General features: G+C 34.8%; 1 protein-coding gene across 24 annotated transcripts in view; it reads left to right on the forward strand.

Annotated features, from left to right (window-relative positions):
- The window catches only part of Wnk1 (WNK lysine deficient protein kinase 1), a 135,589-nt gene that overhangs the window by 47,624 nt on the left and 63,693 nt on the right, over positions 1-24,272 (forward strand). For all 24 annotated transcript variants that reach the window (XM_063258594.1, XM_063258600.1, XM_063258586.1 and 21 more), the window contains exons 2-4: positions 2,523-2,695; positions 9,109-9,329; positions 11,197-11,354. In XM_063258594.1, coding sequence (XP_063114664.1) covers positions 2,523-2,695; positions 9,109-9,329; positions 11,197-11,354 — 552 coding nt within the window. The remainder of the gene's footprint in view (positions 1-2,522; positions 2,696-9,108; positions 9,330-11,196; positions 11,355-24,272) is intronic.

Consider the following 24,272-nt stretch of genomic DNA (forward strand, 5'->3'; position numbering starts at 1 on the left):
TTTTGTCTTGTTGAGACAGGGTCTGGCTATGCAGTTCAGCCTGGTCTTGGGCTCACTTTGTAGCCCAGGCTGGTCTCAAATTTGCAAATGATTCTCCTGCTTCAGCCTCCCAAGTGCTGGGATTTCAGGAGTGCACCACCATGCCCAGCTTCTAAGTTGTTTTTTTTACTTCAGCAGGTATCATCTCCCCTATGTTCATCTGAATTAGCCTGCTACTTACAGGGGCAGGGCTGAGCGGAAAATGCTGGCTCTCTTGTCTCCTGGACTGCGCACTGGCTGGCTCACAGGAGGGCACAGGTTGTCTTCTTGATTCTCCTCCCAGCCCCCAACTGCTGCTGGCTCATAGGAAAGTGCAGGTTGTCTTCTTGGTTCTTTTGGCCTGTATGGCTACCACTGGCTTGCAGAAGGGCACAGATTGGCTTCTTGGTTCTCCTGCTGGCCCACAACTGCTGCTGACTACTGCCAGCTCTTGGGAGTGCAGGGGTTGTCTTGGTTCTCCTTCTGGCCTGCATGGCTGCCTCTGGCTTACAGGTTGAAATAGTGGGTTTTAAGGTATGCGTCTTGTACTTCATTTAAAAAATAATGTATGCTACTTGTAGAGAGTTATTGACTAACAGTATACTTTCTCAGTCCAATCCAAGTAATTACCTTTAATTAAACTTAATCTGATAGGGGTTTTGTTTTATTCATTTTTGTTTTATTGAGGCAAGGTCTCACTATGCTGTCTAGGCTAAGCTCTAACTCCTGGGCTCAAGTGATCTAGTCTCAGCCTCTGCAGTAGCTAGGGCAAAGGGTATGGGTATATTCTGAGTTTTAGTTGGTTTATGCTGTATTTTATCTATTATAAAAGAATCTTCTCATGGGAAAAAAGGCCAAGATGATTTCAAGTATTATATTGGAGATGATATAAGAGGAAGTTGCCCTACCAAGTATCCATTGTTTTAAAGCTACAATAAATTAACAAAGTGTGACATTAGTACAGGAAGAGACCATTGAAATAGCATGTAGAATCCAAAAATAAAATTACACTCAAGGAAAATTGACATATGGTATAGGCAAGGCTAGAAATAATTGTTCATGAATGGTCCTGGGAATATTGATTGACATGGAAGAAAAAATAATATTAGCTAACCAAATAAATTCCTCGCCAAATAAATTCCCCAGACATAGCAAACAAAATGTTTGTATTTTAAAAAGGAAAAAAAAAAATTCATGGCCTTTATATCTTGAAAGACTGAGGGGATACAGTATATCCTACAGAGTAAAAGGTAGATTAAAATATATTGAAATAAAATATCTATAAATCAAAAGACTTCATAAACAAGGTGGCAGTGCAAGCACAAAAAAGATCATTGTGACATTAGGTATGGGTGGCACACACCTGTAATCCCAGTACTCTGGGAAACTGAGGCAGGAGAGTTGCAAGTTCTAGCCCAGTGTGGGCAATTTAGTGATTCAGCAAGACCTTGTTTCACACAAATAGGAAAAAGGACTGGGGATGTAGTTCAGTTTGAACACCTTGGATTCTGCTGCTGGAAAAGAAAAAAACAATCGCATATTATTGAAGTATTGTAGTAGCAACTAATGAGAAAGAGTTTAAAGACTCCCTTAAAGGCCAGGCATGGTGGTGCATGGTTGTAATCCCAGCACTCTGGAGACTGAGGCAGGAGGATCGCTGTGAGTTTGAGGCCAGTCTGAACTGTGTAGTGAAACCTTCTTTCAGAAAGACCCCCCCCCAAAGTGATTAGTGATTATGTGAATTGTGATATATTCAGATATTCCATTAAAATATATAAAACATTGTATGTGTAAATCCAGAATAGTGACTTTTCAAGTGTAAGGAATAGGAATGAGGAAGGTAAACTAGCTACATAAGGGGGTTTTTAATTTAAATCTGTAATGTTTAAATCTTTTAACAGAGTAATAGACCTATTTTATACCTGAAATATTTCGTGCTTAGAGTTTCAAATTTAATTCACAAAGCAGTGAAAAATTTGTAGGGTAATATGTAGGGTATTGTCAAAGGGTAAATAACAAATTTCACGCAGTCCATACTGGATCTCAAGAGGCCAGCAAAGGATCAGGTAGTTTAAACATGATTAAAACATACTTACTAAATATTTAACACAAAAATCCAATGACGTGGTATTTATAAATTTATAAAAAAGTTTTCTTACCAAAAGTTTAGTAATTAGTACCAAGATAGAGCTCTTAATTTGATTTAGATCTTTTTGCTTCTGAATTCAGTACCTATTCTCTATAAATCATCAATTTTGGAAGCAGTGAATTAACTCACGTTACAAAATGAGACTATGTATCTAAGACATGTTAGCAGCAGGGGTATTAAATCCAAAACTTTATTAAGCATACTTTAGTCTGTTCTTATGTTCTTAAGATAGTCTGATGAGTTTTATAAGTTAACTTTGGTGTTCCTATTTTAATGATATTGCTTAAAATTTTAATTCAATTGTATGGCTTTTTTATTATTTTAATCTACATCCTATTTTGGTTTTTGATTTTAGGACCGAAAATTAACGAAGTCTGAAAGGCAGAGATTTAAAGAAGAGGCTGAAATGTTAAAGGGTCTTCAACATCCCAATATTGTCAGATTTTATGATTCCTGGGAATCCACAGTCAAAGGAAAGAAATGCATTGTTTTGGTGACTGAACTTATGACATCTGGAACACTTAAAACGTAAGTTTGTTGACATTATAAAAACTAACCAAGAAGTACAAGACTATTTTTCATGTTTCAGCTCTACCAAATCTACTTTATTGGCCCAACCTAAGGAGGCAATAATCCTTACAACTGTTACTATACTAACGTGTTTCCTTGCCCATAAAATCTTCTGCTGTATAAAGTGATTTGATAATTATTTATTGATAACATTGAATTGAGACATTATTGCAGAATAAACCTAGTTAAGTCATACTGGCATTTCTAAAATCGAATGACTAACAAATCAAATGTCAAGGTTGCCCTCTAGTGGTGTTTTATCACATTGTTTAGGTTTTTGCTGCATCTCTGCATCTGTTGTATCAACTATGGTTTGTGGTGTAAGTTTTCACTAAGCATTATTTCTATTCCTATTTCCCATAGCATCATAAACTAAAGCCTAAATAGCCATACCTGTCATTCCTTCAAGGGAAACGGGTAACATGCAGAAATTCCGTTACCTATTTTAAAGAGCTTTAGGGAAGAGTTAGACTCTGCCTTTGGAAACTCATGTTTCATGGAGTATCTGTATTCAGAGGGGAGTCTATGCAAATTACGTGGTATAAATTTGTTTTAGGCTTTTTAAAGTTAATAGTACTGAATTGGTTAATCTCAAATCTTTTAGTCTTGCATTTAATCACTTGCTGGAAGCTTTGAAACCTCCATAGTAACATGTGAAAAATCTAACATCTCATTTTTATCCCATAAACGCTTAATTTCTCTAAAAAACTTCATCTCTATAACATTGCCATTTTCCTGCTCATCGAGGCTTCTTGTTATTTACATACTTGCTTTTTCCCACTAGACTTTACTTCCTAGCATTATCTAAATGAATTAAGGAAAAAGTATGTAGGTGTCTTATTTCATGGAGTGTTATTACGTATGGAGTTGTTTTCATAATTTTTTTCAGATTGTTAATAGCTGATACATACATGACTACAATAGACTTTTATGTTGATCTTGTACTCATACAGCATTGTCACATTCTTTTTATTAGTTTAGGCTTATGCATATGTTGCCTTCTGTCTGGTATTTATATGTACAACTGTGTTATCTGTGAATAGAAATACTTTATTTTTTCTTTTTCTGCTTGGATACCTCTCTTTTCCTTGCCTAATTGTTCTGGGTAGAACTTTCAGTACAATGTTAAGTAACAGTTGTTACGCTCTTATTTCTGGTTTTAAGATGGAAATAAGGATGAGAGCTTTCAGTGTTTGAAAAATGAATATGATGTTAGGTATGCGTTTTCCATTGTTGTTTTGAGAAAGTTTTCTTATTCATAATTCTTTGAATATTTTTGTCATAGAAAAGTGTTAAAAGTTTTCTCAAATGCTTTTTATAGAAATGGTCGTGATATTTCCCCTTTTGGTCTGTTGTGGAATGTTATGCTAATTGATGTTCTTGTTTTGAGTCATCCCCAGCATTTCATGACTAAATCCCATTTGGTTATGGTGTATAATTTTTACATTGCAATTAGATTTGATTTGCTAATATTTTGTTGAGGATTTTTGCATCTATATTTATAAGGAATACTGCTATAGTTTTCTTGTGGTATCTTTGATGTCAGGGTAATACCAGCCTCATGGAATGACTTAGGAAATATTTCCACCTCTTCTACTTTTTGATACAGTTGGAAAAGGATTTGTATTATTAATTCGTCTTTAGTGATGTTTTGTGCATACTTGAAAGTATGTTTAGCCATTAGTGGGCAATTATTTTATATCTGCCCATTACCTTTAAGTGGTTTATTGTACCCAAGTCTTCTATTTCCTTACTCATATTCTGTCTAGATATTCTATCTATAATCGAAAATGGAATATTGTAGTCTTCAGGTACTGCTGCAGAACCTGTGATGGCATTTTTCAGTTGTCAATATTTGTTTCGTGTGTTGTGAACTCTGTTGTTTGTGTATATTTGCAGTTAATAGTAATTTTGTGATGAACTGACCCTTTGGGGGCTAGTGTATCATTTTGACTCCTTTTTCATTTCCTTTTTTGTGTACAATTTTTAGACATTTTTATAGTACCTTGAGGATCACGATTAACATAAAATTTCTCATACTACTGAAAAATTTCTAACTACTGGTGTAGTCAGAAAATCAACTGTAACTGATAACTGACTTTAGCCTCACTAGTATATACAAAAGTATATACAAAGTCTGCACCTATATAGTTTACTCTCCTTTTATATTATTCTGACACGTTATATCTTTGTACCTGTGTGCCCACTAATGTACCTACAATTATTGTTTTATGCATTTGCCTTCTTAAATTATGTAGGAAATAAAATTATAAATAAAAATACGTTAATATTGATTTTAATATTTAGCTAAGTAGTTACCTTTACCAGAGATTTTATTTCTATGATTTCAAGTTATTATCTAGGTTTTAGTCTATTCTGGAGGCTTCTCTCTAGCAGTTCTTGTAGAACTGCTGTACTACTATGAAACTCTACTTTTCTTTATACACACATGCCTCATTCTTTCCTCCATTTGCAAAGTACAATTTTTGCTGGTTATAGAATTCTTAGTTGGCAGGATTTGTGTTTTCCTTCAATACTTTGTGTTTCCTGCTGTTGCCCAATTTCCATGGTTTCTGCTGAGAATTCCCTTATATTCTTGTTGAGGTTACTTTATGATAACTTTTCTTGCTGCTTTTAAAGTTTTCCTATAGTCTTTGTCTTTTAAATATAATGTGTTTAAATATAATGTGTATCATGGGTGTTTATACATTTATCTCTCTTGGGGTTTGATGAGCTTTTCCACTGTTAGATTTGTGTTATTTATCAAATTTGAGAAATTTGTGGCCATTCTTAATTATTCCTGTTTCTTTAGCTCCTCGTCTTCTGGGACTCTATCTGTATATATGTTTTTCAGCTTGATGGATGGGATACTGCTTATCTTTTAGGCACTTGTATATTTTTCTTCATTCTTTTTTCTTTCTGCTTCTCAAACTGAATATAGTCAATTGAACAATCTTCAAGTTTTGCCTACTTTTTTTCTTTTTTAAGGTAAGTTCTCACTCTCCTCCCAGTGCCAGAATTGTGAGTGTTTGCTACTATACCTAGCTAAGAATGCTGCTACTTCTGTGTGCTCAGGTATTATTGAATCTGTAGTTACTGTGTTTTCCAGCTCCCAAATTTCTGTTTGTTTCCTTTTAAAATTTCTTTGTTGATATTTTTTTTTTTTTAGACCTTTAATACTTGGCAACCATTATCCTCAACTTTAGTTTTTGGAATAGTATTTATCTCTATTTAACTATGAATTGATTTGAATATTTCAGCACCAGAAGGCTGGTAGCTGGATCTCTGGTTATGAGTATGGGACTTTTCTCAAAGTGAGTCAATAAAAATGAGTCATAATGAATGACCCTATTTCTGAAATTTTCTTTTTTAGTATTATACATACTGGTAGTACATGCTGTGCCTGGTTGCCGCTTTACTTTCTCTAGATGATTGTGGTGGTTTCAACTAAAAGTATGTGTATAACTTCTTAGTCTTAGCATATTTAGCTTCTCTGAATTTGGAAAAATTCCATTTGTCATTATACTAGGAATATGATTCTTTCTTGTATGTTCTGTCTTTGCAAACAGTCCTATAACCTTGCTTGTACCTGTGTCCTGTAGATTGGGTCTCTGTGAAATGTGAATCAAAGTATAAATACGATTTTCTTTTCAATAGCAATTGTGAAGAGGGTATAGTTGCCCCCCCCCACAGACCTTTTAGACTAGATAGTTTTGAAGGTTTTTACCAAAATGGTAAGATTTAAACTAGGATATAAAGAACATACAGATTTTCTATAAATGGAGAAGTGCTTTGGGAAAATAAAATAGAGACGATAAAGTTAACTTTCTGAGCTTTTTGGTTAAAAATAGAAAATTTATGGGGAGGCATAATGACATAAGTTTCCCAGCATTAAAAGATTTTTCAGTTATACAAAGACACTGAAAGAATTATGAACAGCTACATATTCACCCTTTAGATTCTGTCATTATTAATTTTTTGCTGCGTTTGCCTTTTTGCATTGTATCCACCTATTCATCCATCAGCAATCTGTTGTTTATTCCAAAATCAGTAGTAGATAATCAGTATACTTCACCTATAAACTCTTCAATATGCATTTCATAAACTGAAGTTCCAGTATTTAACTTTTCACCCTCGCAGTGAAACTTACGTAAAGAGTATAAATCACAATTGTATGGTCCACTGAGGTTTTTACTTTTTTGTTTGTAGTACTAAGGAATGAACCCATGTCCTTTTTATCAATAAGCTATACCCCCAATCTTTAATTTTTTTTTTCTTTTTGCCTTGAAGCAGGGTCTTAATAAGTAATCAAATTTGTAATCCTCCTATATGTACCTACTTTGTGACAAAGGCATTCACTTGTGTTATCAAAACTCTTTGATATACAGAACATTTCCGTAATATCAAAATGCTTATGCCCTTCACAGGACCAGATTCTACTCTCCAAAAGTAACTTTTGATGATTGGTTGGTTGGTTGGTTTTTGTCTTTTTGCTTTGTAGTTTAGGCTAGCCTTGAACTCTCTTTGTAGCCCACACTGACCTCCAACTTGCAGCAGTCCTCCTGCCTCAGTCTCCCAAGTGCTGGGATTACAGGCATGCTCCAACCTGATGTATTTTTTAAAGATAAAAAAGGTGCCAGTGATGCTTCAATACATGTATATATGTTGTATAATATTCCTATCATGGTTAGCATATTAAACATTTATCATTTCTTTATGATAAAAACATTCAAAATCCTTTCTTCTAGCTGTTTCAGATGTACAGTACATATTCATTATATAGTTATCCCTCTGTGCACTAGAGTACTATGTGACTACTCACCATTTCCTCATCCCTCCCTTCCAGTTTTCTGTAACCTCTAATAACCACTCAATTACCATGAGTTTCTATGAGGTAAATGTTTATTATGCATTAGTGAGATCATTTAATGTTTATGGTTCTTGCACCTTAGAAATACAGTTTTATAAATTTATTCACTTTTGGCTAGTGAGTACTTTACTAGACAAGCTATCATTGTAAACATTTCTATTAGATAACACTCCTCAATATTATAATCATTCCAAGCACTATTCTTGTGTCTGGGGTTTTTTTGTTTTTGTTTTTTAATTTTATTTAAAAGGAAAAAAGGAAAACAGAAAAAATGGTAGAAGTAATACAGAATTTCAAAAAAAAAACAATAAAAAATCACTAGTTTATAGTTCACATATTGTCATCCTAGAAATAGTTGTTCAAATTACAAAATCAAAGCATACAAAGTGGACATTCAAACAGTGATACTGCAAACAGTTCTGTTCAACCATCCAACAAGAACTTAGTAATATGGTTGCTATCTTACACACTTAAACATTCATGCAGTTATATCCTTTAGAGCACTTTCTTTCCTCTCTTTTTTACAATAACAATTACGCATTTTGGGTTTTATTACTCCTACAGTTCTTATTACTTTTTTCTTGAAGAGAATAAAACCAAGTATGACAAAACAAAATAGAGTCAGTCAGAACAAAAGAATGGACATAGTACATGACGTAAAAACAAAATACAAGGTGAGCAACGATGCCTCTTGCTATCTTCAAAAAAATTGCCCATATCATCAGGTATAATAAAATTGAACAAAACAGTACAGAACAAAGCAATAAAAAAGAAACATTGGAGACATTACAGGACTTCAAAAGAAGATAATAGTCAAACCAGAATGGGTATCATAGTGAATCTTATTGTCTTCAAAGTAGATGCCTATTGTGTCTGGGTTTTAACTGGCCTATCTAGTTTGGCTGGGGCCCTCTTTTAGTTTAAAAGGTATAGAAAACAGGAAGCCCCAATACTGCTTTTCCTTCATCTGGAAGTGACCTCACTTCCAGTTTATGACTGGTTTTGATTACTGTCAAATGAATGGTTTTGTATGATTTTACTAGAATTCATAAATCATCTACCACTAATAGGAGCTACTCCATCCCATTTACCTAACTCTGCCTACCTCGTAGTCATTTTAATATGAACCGATTGAAGTAATTCATTTTTTCGTTAGAATTTTCTTACCTACTGCTAACTTAAAATTTTCATCTGTGAATTAGATGCTGCTAAAACTGACCCAGTCAACCTGACGTGTCCCTTAAGAAAAAAACTACCATAATTCGGTAGCCAATTTAAATGGACGTACTTAGAAGATTTATTTTTCTTTATAGAATTTTCTATTTTGAGCTATTGGAGCCCCTTTTTAACTTCACTGAAAGTATTTAACTTTTAAAGTTACTGAATCTTAATATTCTAAATTTGATATTCCCATCTTTGGCATGCTAGAATTTAATGAAATTCTTCAAAGCAACAAACACATATCACTGATAACCCATTTGGTGTACTTTGCTTTTTCTAGGTACCTGAAAAGGTTTAAAGTGATGAAGATCAAAGTTCTAAGAAGCTGGTGCCGGCAGATCCTTAAAGGACTTCAGTTTCTTCACACTCGAACTCCACCTATTATTCACCGGGATCTTAAATGTGACAACATCTTTATTACTGGCCCTACAGGCTCAGTCAAGATTGGAGACCTTGGTCTGGCAACCTTGAAGAGGGCTTCTTTTGCCAAGAGTGTGATAGGTATGCTTCAAATGTACCTTGGAGCCTGGGTGGCCTTTTCATGTTACTTTTATTTAGAAACTTGACTCTGTCCAAGCTTTGCTGACATGAATATACCTTTAGAATTGATAACTTGAACCTAAAAGGTAATGAGTTCTACTTGTGAAGTGTGGAATTCTCTATACTTGTTTTTGGAATCATCTTGAAGGCTTTTAATGTTTTATAAAGTTTAAGGTGAATATTTTTTGACAAAACTTCATGTAACAGTCTTATTGAGTCAGTCTGATACTTAATATTGTGTATTATTTATATAGTAGATAACAGTGTGTCCCTTTCTTCATGAACTAAATGGAATTTATATGTATATAGTTTGGTTTCTGAAATATATGAAATATTTACTTGTTAAAATTCTATTTGAAAATGTGGCATTTTTTGAAAAGTTGATTTTACTTTTTTCTTTTCTCACTCTTCAGAAGTTATGATGTGTCTAAAACAGATTTCTCAACCTTAGAACTATGAATGTTTATGAATGGACATTTTTTGCAAGAAACTGTCTTATGCATTGTAGGATTATTTAGTGTATCATCTCTGGCCTCTACCCACTAAATACCAGTAGCATATCATTTGGCCACCCACCCATGATTATTACAACAGAAGTACTCTATGGGGAGGGCAAAGTCACCTTCTCATGAGAATCAGTGATATAAAGGATGATAATGTCCTTTCAGAGTTAAAGCATATGTTAAGAATCACAGCCAACAAAAATAATGTCTATTTTGATAAGCTTTCGGTCTCTGAAGAGATTAAATGGGGAAGAACCCTCAGTATTAATATGAAAAGCTTAGAATACTTTGTACACTGTTACAAAATAGAAGTGTCCTGTATAACTAGGATTTTGGAAAGCTGATTTTATTTATATTGTTTTATAAGTTTTAATAAGAAGAATGGAAAAAAGTTATTTGAAGCTGAATTCATTTTTCTTTCTTCAAGGAAGCATTTCTTTCCTTGTCTTTGACATTTTAAAAATCTCTAGCCCAAGAGATTAAGTCTTTGTTTATTAAGTCGTAGAATACAAGCTTGTTCTTGGAAGTGCCCTATAATTTGAAGTATAAAGAGTTATTTTGAAACATTGTATAATCTAGTCTTGTAGGATCACAGATCCTATGCTCATAATCAGTTTGTGTTTGAGTTCTATTTTGGTGTGTATGTATTTAGGGTTATTTTGCCTGTAGGATGCCCTTCACTATTATTTTCTGCACCTGCAATAGATTTTTTTATGTATTGCAAGTGAGTACTTGAAAACAGGGGTCTGGTAAGTGGCCTTTATAGACAATTTACTTACATTTTATTATCTTTGAAAGTGTAATAAATACAAGATATTTCACTGCAAGCCCTCCTTAAAAACTGAAGCTGATCAGATGGAGTGTTGTTAATGCAAGAGACTAATTGTAAGTGTTGACTTTGCAGCTACCATACAGTAGAGGGCAGACAAGTATTGAATGTTTAAAACCTATCATTTTTATAGGCTGTTGACATTATATTTGCTTTGTTCCCTGCTAGTTTCTTACTATTTGCTTTCATTTATTGTTGGCATGAATCATGTTAGTTTACCTCTTAGTCAGGGCTCTGACATGCTGTGGAACAGGATTCTATTTTAAATGGTATATAATCAGATACTTGACCCTGTCCAGTTTCTCAATAAAGGCCTTGCAGTAGATGATTTTTGTGTGTGGAGTATTTGGTAGAGCAAATTGACTAAAAAGGTGTTTTTCTCCTCCTCCCATTTTTTTTTCCCCCTTCAGTGTCTCCCCCCAATCCCTCTGCTTCTTTCCCCTGGTAAGTAACATCTGCAGCTTACATTGAGTCTGAATTATTCTTTTAATTTCAGGTACCCCAGAGTTCATGGCCCCTGAGATGTATGAAGAGAAATATGATGAATCTGTTGATGTTTATGCTTTTGGAATGTGCATGCTTGAGATGGCTACATCTGAATATCCATACTCGGAGTGCCAAAATGCTGCGCAGATCTACCGTCGAGTGACCAGTGTAAGTCTTTCCATATGGTTACTTCTAATGGAACAACAAGCTGGATAGTATTTTGCCATGCATAGAGGACAATATAGAATGTATACTGAGTAAGGTATTAACAGGAGGGGTATTGAAGTATAAGCAAGGTTCATGAAATAATGAAAGATAAATAAATACTAGTTTATCTTGGGCCTGACTTGCATTCACTTACACTTTTTAAAAATAAGGTGTGGGATTTGGGGGAGGGGAGGATTTTGTTTGCTTCTTTCTTTTGTTTGCTTCTTTCTACATGGGGAAGACTCCCCCATGTAGTTCAAACTGGCATTGAACTCATTATGTAGCCCATGCTGGCCTTAAACTTGTGTCACCTGCCTCAGCTTCCCCAGTGCTGGGATTACAGGCATGCACCACCACACCTGGCAATGTATTAATTTACTAAATTGTGAGTGTCCATAATATTAAAGATACAAATTAATACCTTGCTGTAGTTTAAATTACCTCTAGTAGTTCATGTGTAGTAACAGAGATTATTGTCTAGAGCCATCCAATTGCAACCTAAAATGTAGTTTTTAGAATTTATCATTTCGTTTTACTGTGTGTTTCATTATGTTCCCCTTTAACCCCAGAGCAGATCTTTTGGTACATAACCATCTATACCATAGAAAAGTAACAGAGACTTCTAAATCACTTTGTACACTGAACCTTTTCAAATTATGTACCCCATTGTTTCAGAGATGTCTGCTTATAGTCCATCTTCAAAATAGGCTCTGTCAAGGTCCATTCAAGATATTGTTGCTAGGGATTTAGCTTAGTGGCATAAGTGCCTGCCTAGCAAGTGCTAGGTCATGAATTCAATCCCCAGCACCAAAAAAAAAAGATAATTTGTTTTATTTCTTAGTGCTTCCACTTTATCTGCGTGCCATTGAGTCATTGAAGAAATTATTTTGAAAAGTATCACACATTTAGAATTCATCTGTTTGTTTCCTGTAGTGTCATTTTACTTACTATTCTTCCATATTTGTTTTAAAACATTTATCTTCCAATTTGTCAACAGTGTAAGAATAATTATTTTATTTGCGTTCATGCAAGATGTATACAGTGAGATTTCCAGCATCTGTATGATATACAGTATCACAGGAAGAGCAGAAGATAGAATCTTTTATTAAACCATATATATTTTTAAAACATGGCAGCAAAAATTGGGAATTTAAAATTTTTAAGTGTTATATAGTATTAACATAGTGGATTTGTTAAAATTAATGAATTAGTAAATACTTTTAGACATACTCAGTTTTACTTCTAAAATAGTAATCTCAACAGATGTAACACATAAAAAAAGGCCCACTGATCCTTAATAATTTTGAGCACAAGGGGTCAGAACAAAAGTCAGAGAACCACTATTACAGAAGGCTTAGACAAAATTTAGGAAAAACTCAGCACTAGGAATATGTAGTGGTATATATCCTACTTCAGCAGGTACATAGTATCTCTTTAACGCATTCTTAGTAAAACAGTTTCATTGAACTTTGACATATTAGAAGATGTGCTGATAAATTACTTAGATTTTGAGAGTTGATCAGAGTGGAAATTTGCTATTTTTTAAAACCTGATGAAAAATATTTTGTTTTAGGTAAATTAGTTCAATATCTTTACAAAGGCTTAGATGAAATCTTTATAATCAAAATTTAATTATGTTATAATCATTGCTTATTTAAGTTTTTTGAAACAGGATCTTGTCATATACACTAATATGATGTGCAGTTTTTTGTTTTTGCTTTTTGGGGAGCAAGATTTCACTATATAGTTCAGGCTGGTCTTGAACTTTCTTTTGTAGCCCAGGCTGGCCTCAAACTCTCGATGATCCTCCTGCCTCAGCCTTCTGAATATGAGGATTAAGGCATATGCCACCACACCCCACTAATCTGATGTTTTGTATTTATTATTTTTATTAAATCTTATATGGCATAATGTGCCAGATCAGAATCTGAAGAATACTTTTTATTGTCTATGCATAATAAAATATTTATGTTTTAGCAGCTTTGTTAAGCTGTTATATGCTATCTAACTCACCCATTTTCAAATGTATACTAGAGTTTTTAATCTACTCATAGACTGTATGCAGCCATTACCACAGTTTAAGAATAATTTCATCACCTGAAAAATCCTGTACTGTTAAGCTGTTATCCATACCTGAATCCCACTAGCTGAAAGCAACCACTAATCTATTTCTATCTTTATAGATGTCCTATTCTAGATATTTTATATAATTGGAATCATATACTATGTAGCCTTTTGTGACTTTTTTGGCTGAGCATATTTTTAAGGTTCTTTCTTGGTGTCACAAGTGTTCATTTTCATTCTTTTTTTTTCTTTTTCTTCTTCCCCTTGCCATACTGGAGATCAAACTTAGGACTTTCTTCATGGTAGGCAAGTACATCACCATTGATTGAGCTTATAATCTTAGGAATTTTCATTCCTTTTTAAGGGCTGAGTAATACTTCATTGTGGGTACACATCATAGTTTATTTAGCCATTACCCATTATTGAACATGGACTGTTTCCATGTTTCGGCTGTTGTGAATAGACTTGCTAGACATATTCATGTATACATTTTAAACATTTACTTTTTGTTCTTTCTGGTATGTCTGTGGGAATGGAATTATTAGATGATGTGTTCATTGTGTCTAACCTTTTCAGGGCTTGTTTTCCAAGTAACTGTACCATTTAACATTCCTACCACCAGTCAAATGATTCTGGTATCTCATTATTCTTGACAGCGCTGGTTATTACCTAGTTTGATTCTAGCTATCCTAGTAGGTTTGAATTGGTATCTTAATATGTTTGGGGGTTTTAGGGGAGTTTGTTTGTTTGTTTGTTTGAGACTAGGCCTCACTGTGTAGTTCAGGCTGGCCTTCAGTTCACTATGTAGCCCAGGCTGGCCTCGAACTCTCAGTGATCTGAGTGCTAGGGTTACAGGTGTGTGTCATCATGTCCAGCCTTAATATGATTTCCATTTCTCTGTTCATTAATGATTTGAATATCTTCTTCATATACTTATTTACTGTATATCTTTTTAGTTGGAAAATATGTATTCATTTTGCTCATTTGTAGTTAAGACCATTTCCTTTGCTCATTTTGGATTAGATTTATCTTTTTCTTATCTAGTTCTTTGTATATTCTAAATACAGGTTCCTTGTCAGATAAAAGATTTTTTATTATTTTCTCCTATTCTCCCATAGATTTTCTTTTTTTAATAGTGTCTTTGAAACACTAAATTTTCTATTGTAGTGAAAGCCACTTTACCTATTTCATTTGATGTTTATGTGTGCTTTTGGTGTCACGTCTAAGAATCCACTGCCAAATTTGTTTTCAGGAAGATTTATTTCTGTGTTTTCTTCTAAGAGTTTTAATTCCTAAAATTAGATTTCTGTTTCATTTTGAGTTAATTTTTGTTTATGAAATAAGGTTCCAACTTATGGATATCCAGTTGTCCTAGCACCATTGTTGAAAGGACAAGTTTTCTTTGTTGAATGTCGTTGGCACCCCTGCTAAAAATCAGTTGCCCATACAGACATGGGTTTATTCTGAAATTTCAGTTGTTTCACAGATCTGCGAGTCTTGATTGTCAAATGTGTGAATTAAATAATTTATCATTTAATATTGTGATATTCAAATTTACCTCACTAACTCTATGTACGTTGGCTGATTTTTACCTATCTTTTGGGGAAAGATTGGGAATTAGAGATATGGAGGGACAAGGAAATTAGGTACCTTTGAAATTTAAATTTGTTTACCAAATATTTTAACACAGATGTTATGTTAGTTTCCTAGAACTACCATAACAAAGTACCACAAATTGAGTGGCTTTAAACAAAACAGAAATTTGTTGTCTTATGGTTCTAGAGGCCAGAAGTCCAAAACCAAAGTTCAATATGGTCATGTACTCTCTAAAACATGGCAGTGGTCATGTATCCTGTAAAACATCTTCCTGGCCTCTACTATTTTGCTATCAATCTTCAGTGGGCGTTCTGTGGCTCGTAGTCATAGTGCTTCAGCTTCAGTATCTGTCATCTTATTCTCCCTCAAGTGTCTGTGTCTGTGTCTGTTCTATTCTTATAAGTTCACCAGTCATTGGATTAAGGTCTTACATACTCCCCAGTGACCTCATCTTAACTAATTTAACCTCTGCTGTAGCCTATTTCCACATAAGGTCACATTAGGATACTAGGGATTAAAACCACAACATAAACTCTTTTGGGGAACATAGTTGAATTCTGTGACTTTTCATCTACTATTCAAATTTTTTCTATATTCCATACTGTTTTTTTAGATCCTTGGTATTGAATATTATTATTGTGGAATACACAGTCTGTATCTAAAAAGCTTATTAAGGGAAGAGGCACAGGTAAGAAGATAGTTACCATATACCTTTAAAAAGTTGTTCTAGGGGTAACTACTTAACAAAAGTACACTAAAGTGGTACATTATTGGGTTTAGATAGGTTAAAAAAATGAAATAAAAGAACAGGGCGGCTAAGTGTTACATGTGTGAGATTTATAATTTTGTGTATCTACTGAATTTGGAAGTAGAAAAAGGAAGAAGTAAAAGGTTAGAGAGAAAAGGAAAGTTTACCTAGGCATGGTGGCGCGCGCCTATAGTCCCAGCACTGAGGAGGCTGAGGCAGAAAGATTGCCACGAATTTGAGCCAGCCTGAAATGAATAGTGAAACCCTATCTCAAAAAGAAATAAAGAAAGGAAGGAAAGAAGTTTAAACTTCATTATACTACACTATAGTACATTGGCAGAATAATTGTAATGCCTTAAAACTAGGTGTCACAAATCAGATTTAAAATTTAGAAAGCTTATTCTAGCTGTATAATAGAGAATAAATTTAAGAAAATTAAAAGCAGAAACTCCAGTTAAAAGGCTATCACAGTAACCTGGGAAGATGGACTGATATGTGTGAGAGATAGCTGAAATGGATGGATTAGAGAAGGGTTTTTTTTTAAATAGGTATTATAATTAGGTTCTTTTTAACATTTATGAATTAAATGCCCATTTTACATATGTTACTTACGATAATATAAAAATATCCAGCCTAATTGTGAGGTTAAATATGTAACTTAAAACTTTCAAACTATAAAATTCGTTCTGGTTTTTTTTTTTTTGGATACAAGATGTCACTATGTATAGTTCAGGTTGGCCTTGACCTAAATCATTATGTAACTGAGGTTGACTTCAAACTCTGGGTGATCCCCCTGCCTCAGCTGAATTGTCTCAGCATGCACCACTGAGCCTGGCTTAAAGAAAGAAAAATGCACAAATTCTGAGGATAAGACGGCTTCAACTGCAAAGGGCCTGGCTGGCCAAGCTGTGTGCCCCTGAGAGGGCAATTTGTAAAGATATAAAGGTAAATCCAAAGGTGCAGTGGAGACCCCAAAAGTTTAAAAAAGCCAGAAATGTGATCCAAGGAAAGCTGCAAAAAGCGAGCAAAGAGGATTTTTTTTAAAAAGCTGCGGGAGTTAAAATCGACAGAAGTGCCATGGGGGTGGAATCACCCAAGCCTTTTGGAGCTTGCAACCAGATTGCTTTAGATGCTGAGCATAAAACTCTAGGACTTAATGTTTGTCCTGCTGGATGTTGGACTTGCTTTGTTTCCAATGCTTTCTATTCCCATGTTTGTAACTTTTGGAATGGTAATGTTTATCTTGTGCCTTTGCATTTCAGAAATGTTTAACTTTGTTTCATTTGTACAGGGGGTTACAGTTAAGAGTGTACCATAGATCTTGGAGGAGACTTGAGACTTGGACTATTCAGCAATGCTAAAACTGTTTGGACTTTGGCAACTCTTGGAGGTGGACTAAATGTCTTTTATTTAAAGGATGTACATGAGTCCTGGGGCCAGGGGTGGAATGTCATGGTTTATGTCTGTGGCCCCCAGGCCTCATGAGTTTGCATTGTGCATTTGCGATGGTTCATGGTCTGGTGCTTAAATTGATGGTGTTAGTGCTACACCCACAAAAGGGTGGAGCCAGGATGTAATGTAATGGCAGGAAAAGGTTGTGTCTTGTTCTTTTGCTGATTCCTGTTTGCTGTTTGCAACCACCATGAACTGCAGCCCAGCCATGCCCATCTGCCTTGGAGCCACCTGAGTATAGACTAAAACCTCCAAAAACTGTAAAAAATAAACCTTTCCTTTCCCAACTTGGGCTTCAGATATTTTGTCTCATCAAGGAGTAAAAAGTAACTAAGATACTAGTATAATATTTAATGTTTTCAGTTAAGTTGCTTTTTAAAAACTAAGGTAATACTCATACATCACAAAATTAACCTTTCTGAAATGTATATTTCAATGATTTTTACCGTATTTACAATGTCATGTATTCATCACCACTAATTTGAGAATTTGTTCATCACCCCTCAGAAGACACTCTGTAGCCATCAGTAGTTGTTCTGCTTCCACACCCAAACAAGTAATTAACTTTGTGTCTATGTAGATTTGATTTGCCTAATATATAATATGAGACTTTTGTTTCTGTCTTGTTTCACTTAGCATAATGTTTTCAAGATTCACCCATGTGGTATCTTGTATCAGTACTTCATTCCTTCTGATAGTTGAGTAGTACTCCATTTACAGATAAACTACACTACATTCAATATTTTTGAGATTTACTTTAATAGACTCATCACTGTTATTTATATGATTATATGCAAATCATATTGCATAGGCAAGCATTTAAACTACATTCATCAAAGAAGTTTAATAGCTGTATTCTGTAGTGCACTGATAAAAAATGGTTGTGTATCATTCAGGTCTCTGTTTTTAGTGTTAACATCCTTAGAGAAACCTTCCCTGCCTACCATGTATAAGACAGTTTTCCTAAGTGTATACATACTTCTGTGTGCTTATGATCCTTTTCCCATGGATTTTATTACATGACATATTACAATTTTTTTTAATTGTAATATCCCAATTTGAATATAAGTTCTGTCAGTTGGGGGTTTTATTTTTCTTGTTTTTTGCTTTATTCCAAGTGGGACTGGTGCCATATTTTGAAAGGGACTGCAAGTCATAGGCATTCAGCCAGTGTTTGTAAAATAAATGAAGAATTGTAGAGAATGAAACACAATTTTGTGTTGTCTGTGAGGCTCTTAAGTTGAGCCTGCCTGAGTTCAGATCCTAGCAGTATTGTTTCCTAGTTAATTTTTCTTTCTTCTCTTCCTCTTATTCCTTCTTCCTCTCCCTCCTGTTTCTTCTTCTTTCTCCTCTTCCTCTTCTAGAATGAAGTAAGAAAGGTTTAATATAAAACACAGCAAAATGCCAGGCATGTACAGTATTTATGAATCAGTACTTGTTAGGTATTGTTATCATTAACATCGTTGTGCCATGTTCAGTAATGAAATTAAGTTGTCTCTTGTTCTGTAGTCTCTTAACTAGTAGCATTTAGCAGATTGCATCAAATTAAATGTGTTCAATGAATTTCATATAAAGTCAATCTTTAAATGGGAGAGAAATGAGCTAATATTTATAATCTTACCAATCCCCTTGCAAAGTGCTTTACAGGAACTATCTTACTTTGTCTTTTATATTATAGATACAGATGAAACAGACTCTAACCATTTGGTATGCACATACAAGAAATAGTAGAATCAGAAATCAAGAAACTTTGACATTCCATTAATACAAACCTTAAAATGTTTACCTTCGACTTGTTCTTTTTAAACATTTTTTTTTCTAAACCTTAAGGGATAAAACAAGGAAAAAGGTCATGGTATGGGGCTGGGGATTTAGCTCAGTGGCATAAGCGCCTGCCTTGCAAGCAGGCAGTCTTGAGTTCGATCCCTGGTACCGATAAAAAGGAAAAAGACCAAAAAAAAAAAAAAAAGGTCATGGTATATAAGTAACATATTGTAAGTGTTAAGAATGATACTGTAGTTTGGGGCACTATGTAAAAATTTGTGGCTTTAGGGGCTGGGGATTTAGCTCAGTGGTGTTAAGTGCCTGCCTGGCAAGCGCAAGGTCATGAGTTTGATCCCTGGTACCAATAAAAGAAAAGAAAAACACATTTGTGGCTTTTGCTTAACATAGAAAAATGTCCTAGTCGCATGCATTACTTGTGATCTGACCTTGTTGTCTTGAAAATCTATGCCATTGATAGTAAAAACATCCAAGTAAGAACAAGAGTATATATAGCACACGTGTCAACTACTGAAAGAGTTAAAACTATAGCACATAATGGCATCAACTTTTGATATGAAGGTTAGTCCATTTTAGGTTGGAGCAATATACGGGACTTTATATATCCAGAGAGTAATGAGCCTTGAGAAGTCATGAGGCAAACTTGTTTCCTCTGATAGAGCCAGCTCAATTTGGTAGGGCAATTGAACAGCCTTTTTTTTCCAATGTGATCATAAGGTATGTTCAAATTCCTGTAAACTAATGGCTCATACCAGTAAGAATCTGGCTGAATCCAGCCCTATAACAGCTAAGTTAGAAATAATGGGAATTTTTAATTACTTTGTTTGTGTAAATTTGACTTTATCACTGATCCCATTAGCTTTTGGATTGCAAGGTTTGAATGTTCTGTCTGGGAAAAACAGGATGAAAGCCATTAAGGTAAAATTCCTTTTAGTTTTTATATAACAGATTGTAATTTTTTTTTTTTTTTGGTTTTGGTTTTTTGGTTTGTTTTTGGCTTTGGCTTTGATTTTGGGGTTTTTAGGTGAGGGTTGTAAGAAACTAGTAAGAAATTCAACTGATGCCTGGTTAGATAGGGTTTGAAAGTGGAGAAAAGCTATTTTCTTTTGGCATCTAGTTTCTTTTTCTCCTTATATCTTAGAATAAAATTTTCCCGAAATTATCAGTGTTTTTAAAAATTTTTGTTGCTGTAGCTATCCAATAAATTTGGATTATAAATATAAAGGAAAACTTTTGAAACAGTTTGCATGAAATGCAGAAGCATTCCATTACTTTACTGTGATTTAAGATTAAAGGTGACAATTAGGATATCAATTCCAAAGTTTAAGATGCTAAAGAATAATTGTGAAATTCTTATTTCAGAATTCCCCAGGAAGCTGATTTTGTTCATCTGTCCTGATCTTTAATTCACAAGATAGTAGACTGTAGAATAAAAACTGAAACACTATAGAAGGATGGTTTCCATACTTAAATACATTTCAACAGTACTGAGTTTTCTTGTATCTTAGAAATAACTCACATACCGAATGCTAAGAGCTATATAGACAGTTTATAATTGCTGCATTCTAGAGTAGAGAGGTATACCCTGAAGTACAGATCTCGGATTCAAAAAAAGGGAGGGAATTGAAATTGAAAGAATTTTTTGTTGGTAGAAATGTACAGTAAGTATGAAATGCAGCCTTCCCAGAAACAGGGAATCTTTTTCCATTTTCTTTTTTTTTTTTTTTTTTTTTGTCTTTTTCCTTTTTATCGGTACCAGGGATTCAACTCACGACTGCCTGCTTTCAAGGCAGGCGCTTATGCCGCTGAGCTAAACCCCCAGCCCCTCTTTTTCCATTTTCTGATGTCCTCTTTGCTTCCCTTTTTTCAGAGTATGTATTATGGGTTTCATTAGACACATCTCAAAGGAAGAGCTACCAATAAGAACATGAAAAGATGTTCAGCATCTTTGGCCATTAGAGAAATGAAAATCAAAACACAGAGTCCATCTTAGTCCAGGGAGAATGGCTATCATAAAAGTCTCAAAGAAAAACAAATTCTGGGGACATTGTGGGGAAAAAGGAGTACCCCCTACATTTTTGGTAAGAATATAAACTAGTATATTCACTGTAGAAATCAATATGGAGATGATTCAAAAAACTGAAAATAGAAATTTCATTTGATCCAGCTATACCTCTCCTGGTTGTCTTCTCCAAAGAGTTAAAGTCATCATATTAGTAATGCATATATAACCCATGTTTATAGCAGCACAGTTTATACTAGCTAAATTGTGAAAGTGGCCTTTATGCCTGTCAACAAATGAATGGGCCAAGAAAATGTGGGATAAATACACTATGGAGTACTATTCGGCCATAAAGAAAGATAAATTTGAGTCACTTGTAGGAAAGTGGATAGGTCTTGTTACCATAGTACTAAATGAAATGAACAGACACAGCATGTTAAATATTACATGATTTCTCTTATGTGAGAAATCCAAAATATAAATAAAGAGTAAAATAAAGAAGAAATGATATGAAAAAAAAAAGCTTTTTGGAGATGGAAAAGGGACCTGGAGAAGGAGATAGATAGAAGAGTGGGGGGAAAGGGAAGTAAAAATGATGAAGATATGATGCGTATAGGTATCAGTTCCCTCAAATGAATGTATTTATTATATATTTGCAAACATAAACTAATGGAAAAAAAAACTTAAGGGGCTGGGGATTTTGCAAGCAGGTAGTCGTGAGTTCGATCCCTGGTACCGATAAAAAAAATGAAAAAGACAAAAAAAAAAAAAAAACTTAAAAAGAGTAAGATGAGATGTTAGCAATTAGGACTTTGGTGACCACAAGTATAATGTCAAAAAAAACCCCAACAAAACAGTAATTTTGAGAGATCATAAGCCAGTAAAAGAACTTTGACAAGTGGAGGAAAAGTAGGAATGCTGATGTCAGAACAGTGCATTATCTGTTTTAAACATTTATCTTTGTTTCAAGAATTTATAGACAATGCTAATTCTTAATAGTAGAAGTTAATGTTGTCATTGAAAGAAATGGGAGAAATTCAGACAAAGGCACTGACTTTGAATGAATACTGTAGTCATACAAAGTTATCTGCATGTGAATGATATTTTTATTTTACATATTAAACACTAAATTCATAAAAAGGGTTGTAATAAAACAGAAACTAGTTTTTTGTCTCAACATCATACCTTTGTGTCTCTTCCCCGCCCCATCCAAAAATGCCCATTTGGTTTTAGTTATTTCTCACCTGGTAGAATTTTAACCTACCCACATCTTTAGTACATTATTAAGCCAGTAACATGGTATCTGTTTTTTAGCTCTTTGATTTACTCAAACTTAGTCCTTAGCAGTTTTCTTCATATACTTAAACATAATAGTGCATTTCTTTATTTTTATTTTAAAGGGAATAAAATAGAGTGGTAAAATGAAACAAAACAAAACAGTATTAGGACAGTAGGAAATCCACAATCATTACTGTATTGCCTAATGTTATCCTCTAAATAGTTACCCAGACCTCTGGCCCCAGGCTTGCAAAGTCAATCAAACAACATAAATGTCAGGTTGCTTCCCTATTTCAGTTACTTCAGTTATTATCATCTCTGCCTGTGTCTCATCCAGTTGCTTACAGGTGGGGGAGGGGCGAGACAAGAGGTAGAGATGGTGGCTTCTTTGCTGTTTCTCCCTGGCCAATAGGGCCTCCACTGGCATACAGGGAGTTCACTCGTCTTCCTCACTGCTTTTCCCCAGCCAGTAGGGCCGTGCCAGCACACAGTGAGGCTGCACAGATTCCTTCTCCCTGCCAGTAAGGGTACTGCGGTTTGGGGGCCACTTGTTGACAAGTGGGAAGTGGAGGCCACATTGCTTCTTTACTGTTTCTTCCCGTCTGGCAGGTCCACTGCCCCTGGTTTTCTTATTTTGCTGAATTCCTAAATTATCTCTCTTTATGGGCTTCAAGACTCAGTTCAGATCCTTCCTGTGTCCATGAGACCCACCTCTCTCCTTTTCTTGCTCATGTTGCTATATTCCAGGGTCTGGACCCTGAAACTTAGAGAGGTTCTTCCTCTGCTGCTCATTGCGCCACCATTTTCCGAGAAGACAATGCTGCATTTCTTTAGCATATATCACACAGCTGATATCTTAGACTTCTTACTTAGTAGTTGTGTTGAACCAGAGATGAATAGCAGCTGTTGTGAGATAACCTATCAGGATTTGTGTATTTCTAACATTTAGAGTAAACATATTTCTACCAAGTAAGTAGCTTGTAAGCACTTTCTGTGCAATTGTTGTTGATTGAAGCCTTAGTATCCACTGTTTTGATTGGGACTCACACTTAGACAATTACAATGAACAGGACTTTTCTTTTGTTATGCATTATAATAATGCAATGAGCATTGCTTGCTTGCTTGCTTTCTTTCTTTCTTTCTTTCTTTCTTTTTTTCTTCTTTCTTTCCTTGTGTGTGTGTGTGTGTGTGTGTGTGTGTGTGTGTGTGTGTGTGGAGATGGGGTCTCACTATGCAGTTCAGGCTGGCTTTGAGCTCCCTTGTAGCCCAGGCTAGTCTCGAACTTGCAACGATCCTCCCACCTCAGCCTCCCGAGTGCTGGGATTACAGATCTGAGCCACCATACCCAGCTCAAGCATTGCTTTTTCTACCATCTTTGTCAATGCCACAAAGAAAAAACATACCTGAGTCATTAAACTCAAACTATTTTTTATTTAGGTCCATGAGCTCTCCCCAGCAAGTAGAACTGTCTTTATGCTTATTGAAGCTTTTAACAGAAATGAAAGGAAATAGGAAAATTTCTTGTCATTTTTGTACGTTAATCCACAGCTGTTGGTACTCAGAAAGAGTGGTGAGACTGTTAGTTTTCATATTACTGCCTGTGGTTTAGATCACACAAACAATATGTGCGAGGTTGAATGGAGAACTTGTTTTTTTTTTTTTTTGTCTTTTTATCGGTACCGGGGATCGAACTCACGACTGCCTGCTTGCAAAGCAGGCGCTTATGCCGCTGAGCTAAACCCCCAGCCCCGAATGGAGAACTTGTGATTCCTTGTCCCATGCTTTTTGGCTACATATTTTGAATTTATGCTTTATTCACTGAGTTCAGTCCACCACCACACCTTTTAAAGCATAGTTTCAGCATAATAAAGGTGAAGGATGAGTTACAATAAATGAGTTTCAAGTACATACAAGTAAGCCTCCAAGATAGGTTTTGATGTCAAGAAGGCAGAACCTA

The sequence above is a fragment of the Cavia porcellus genome, unplaced genomic scaffold, assembly GCF_034190915.1.
Source record: "Cavia porcellus strain 051 isolate PalLab524CR breed Dunkin Hartley unplaced genomic scaffold, mCavPor4.1 scaffold_11, whole genome shotgun sequence".
NCBI classification, from domain to species: domain Eukaryota; kingdom Metazoa; phylum Chordata; class Mammalia; order Rodentia; family Caviidae; genus Cavia; species Cavia porcellus.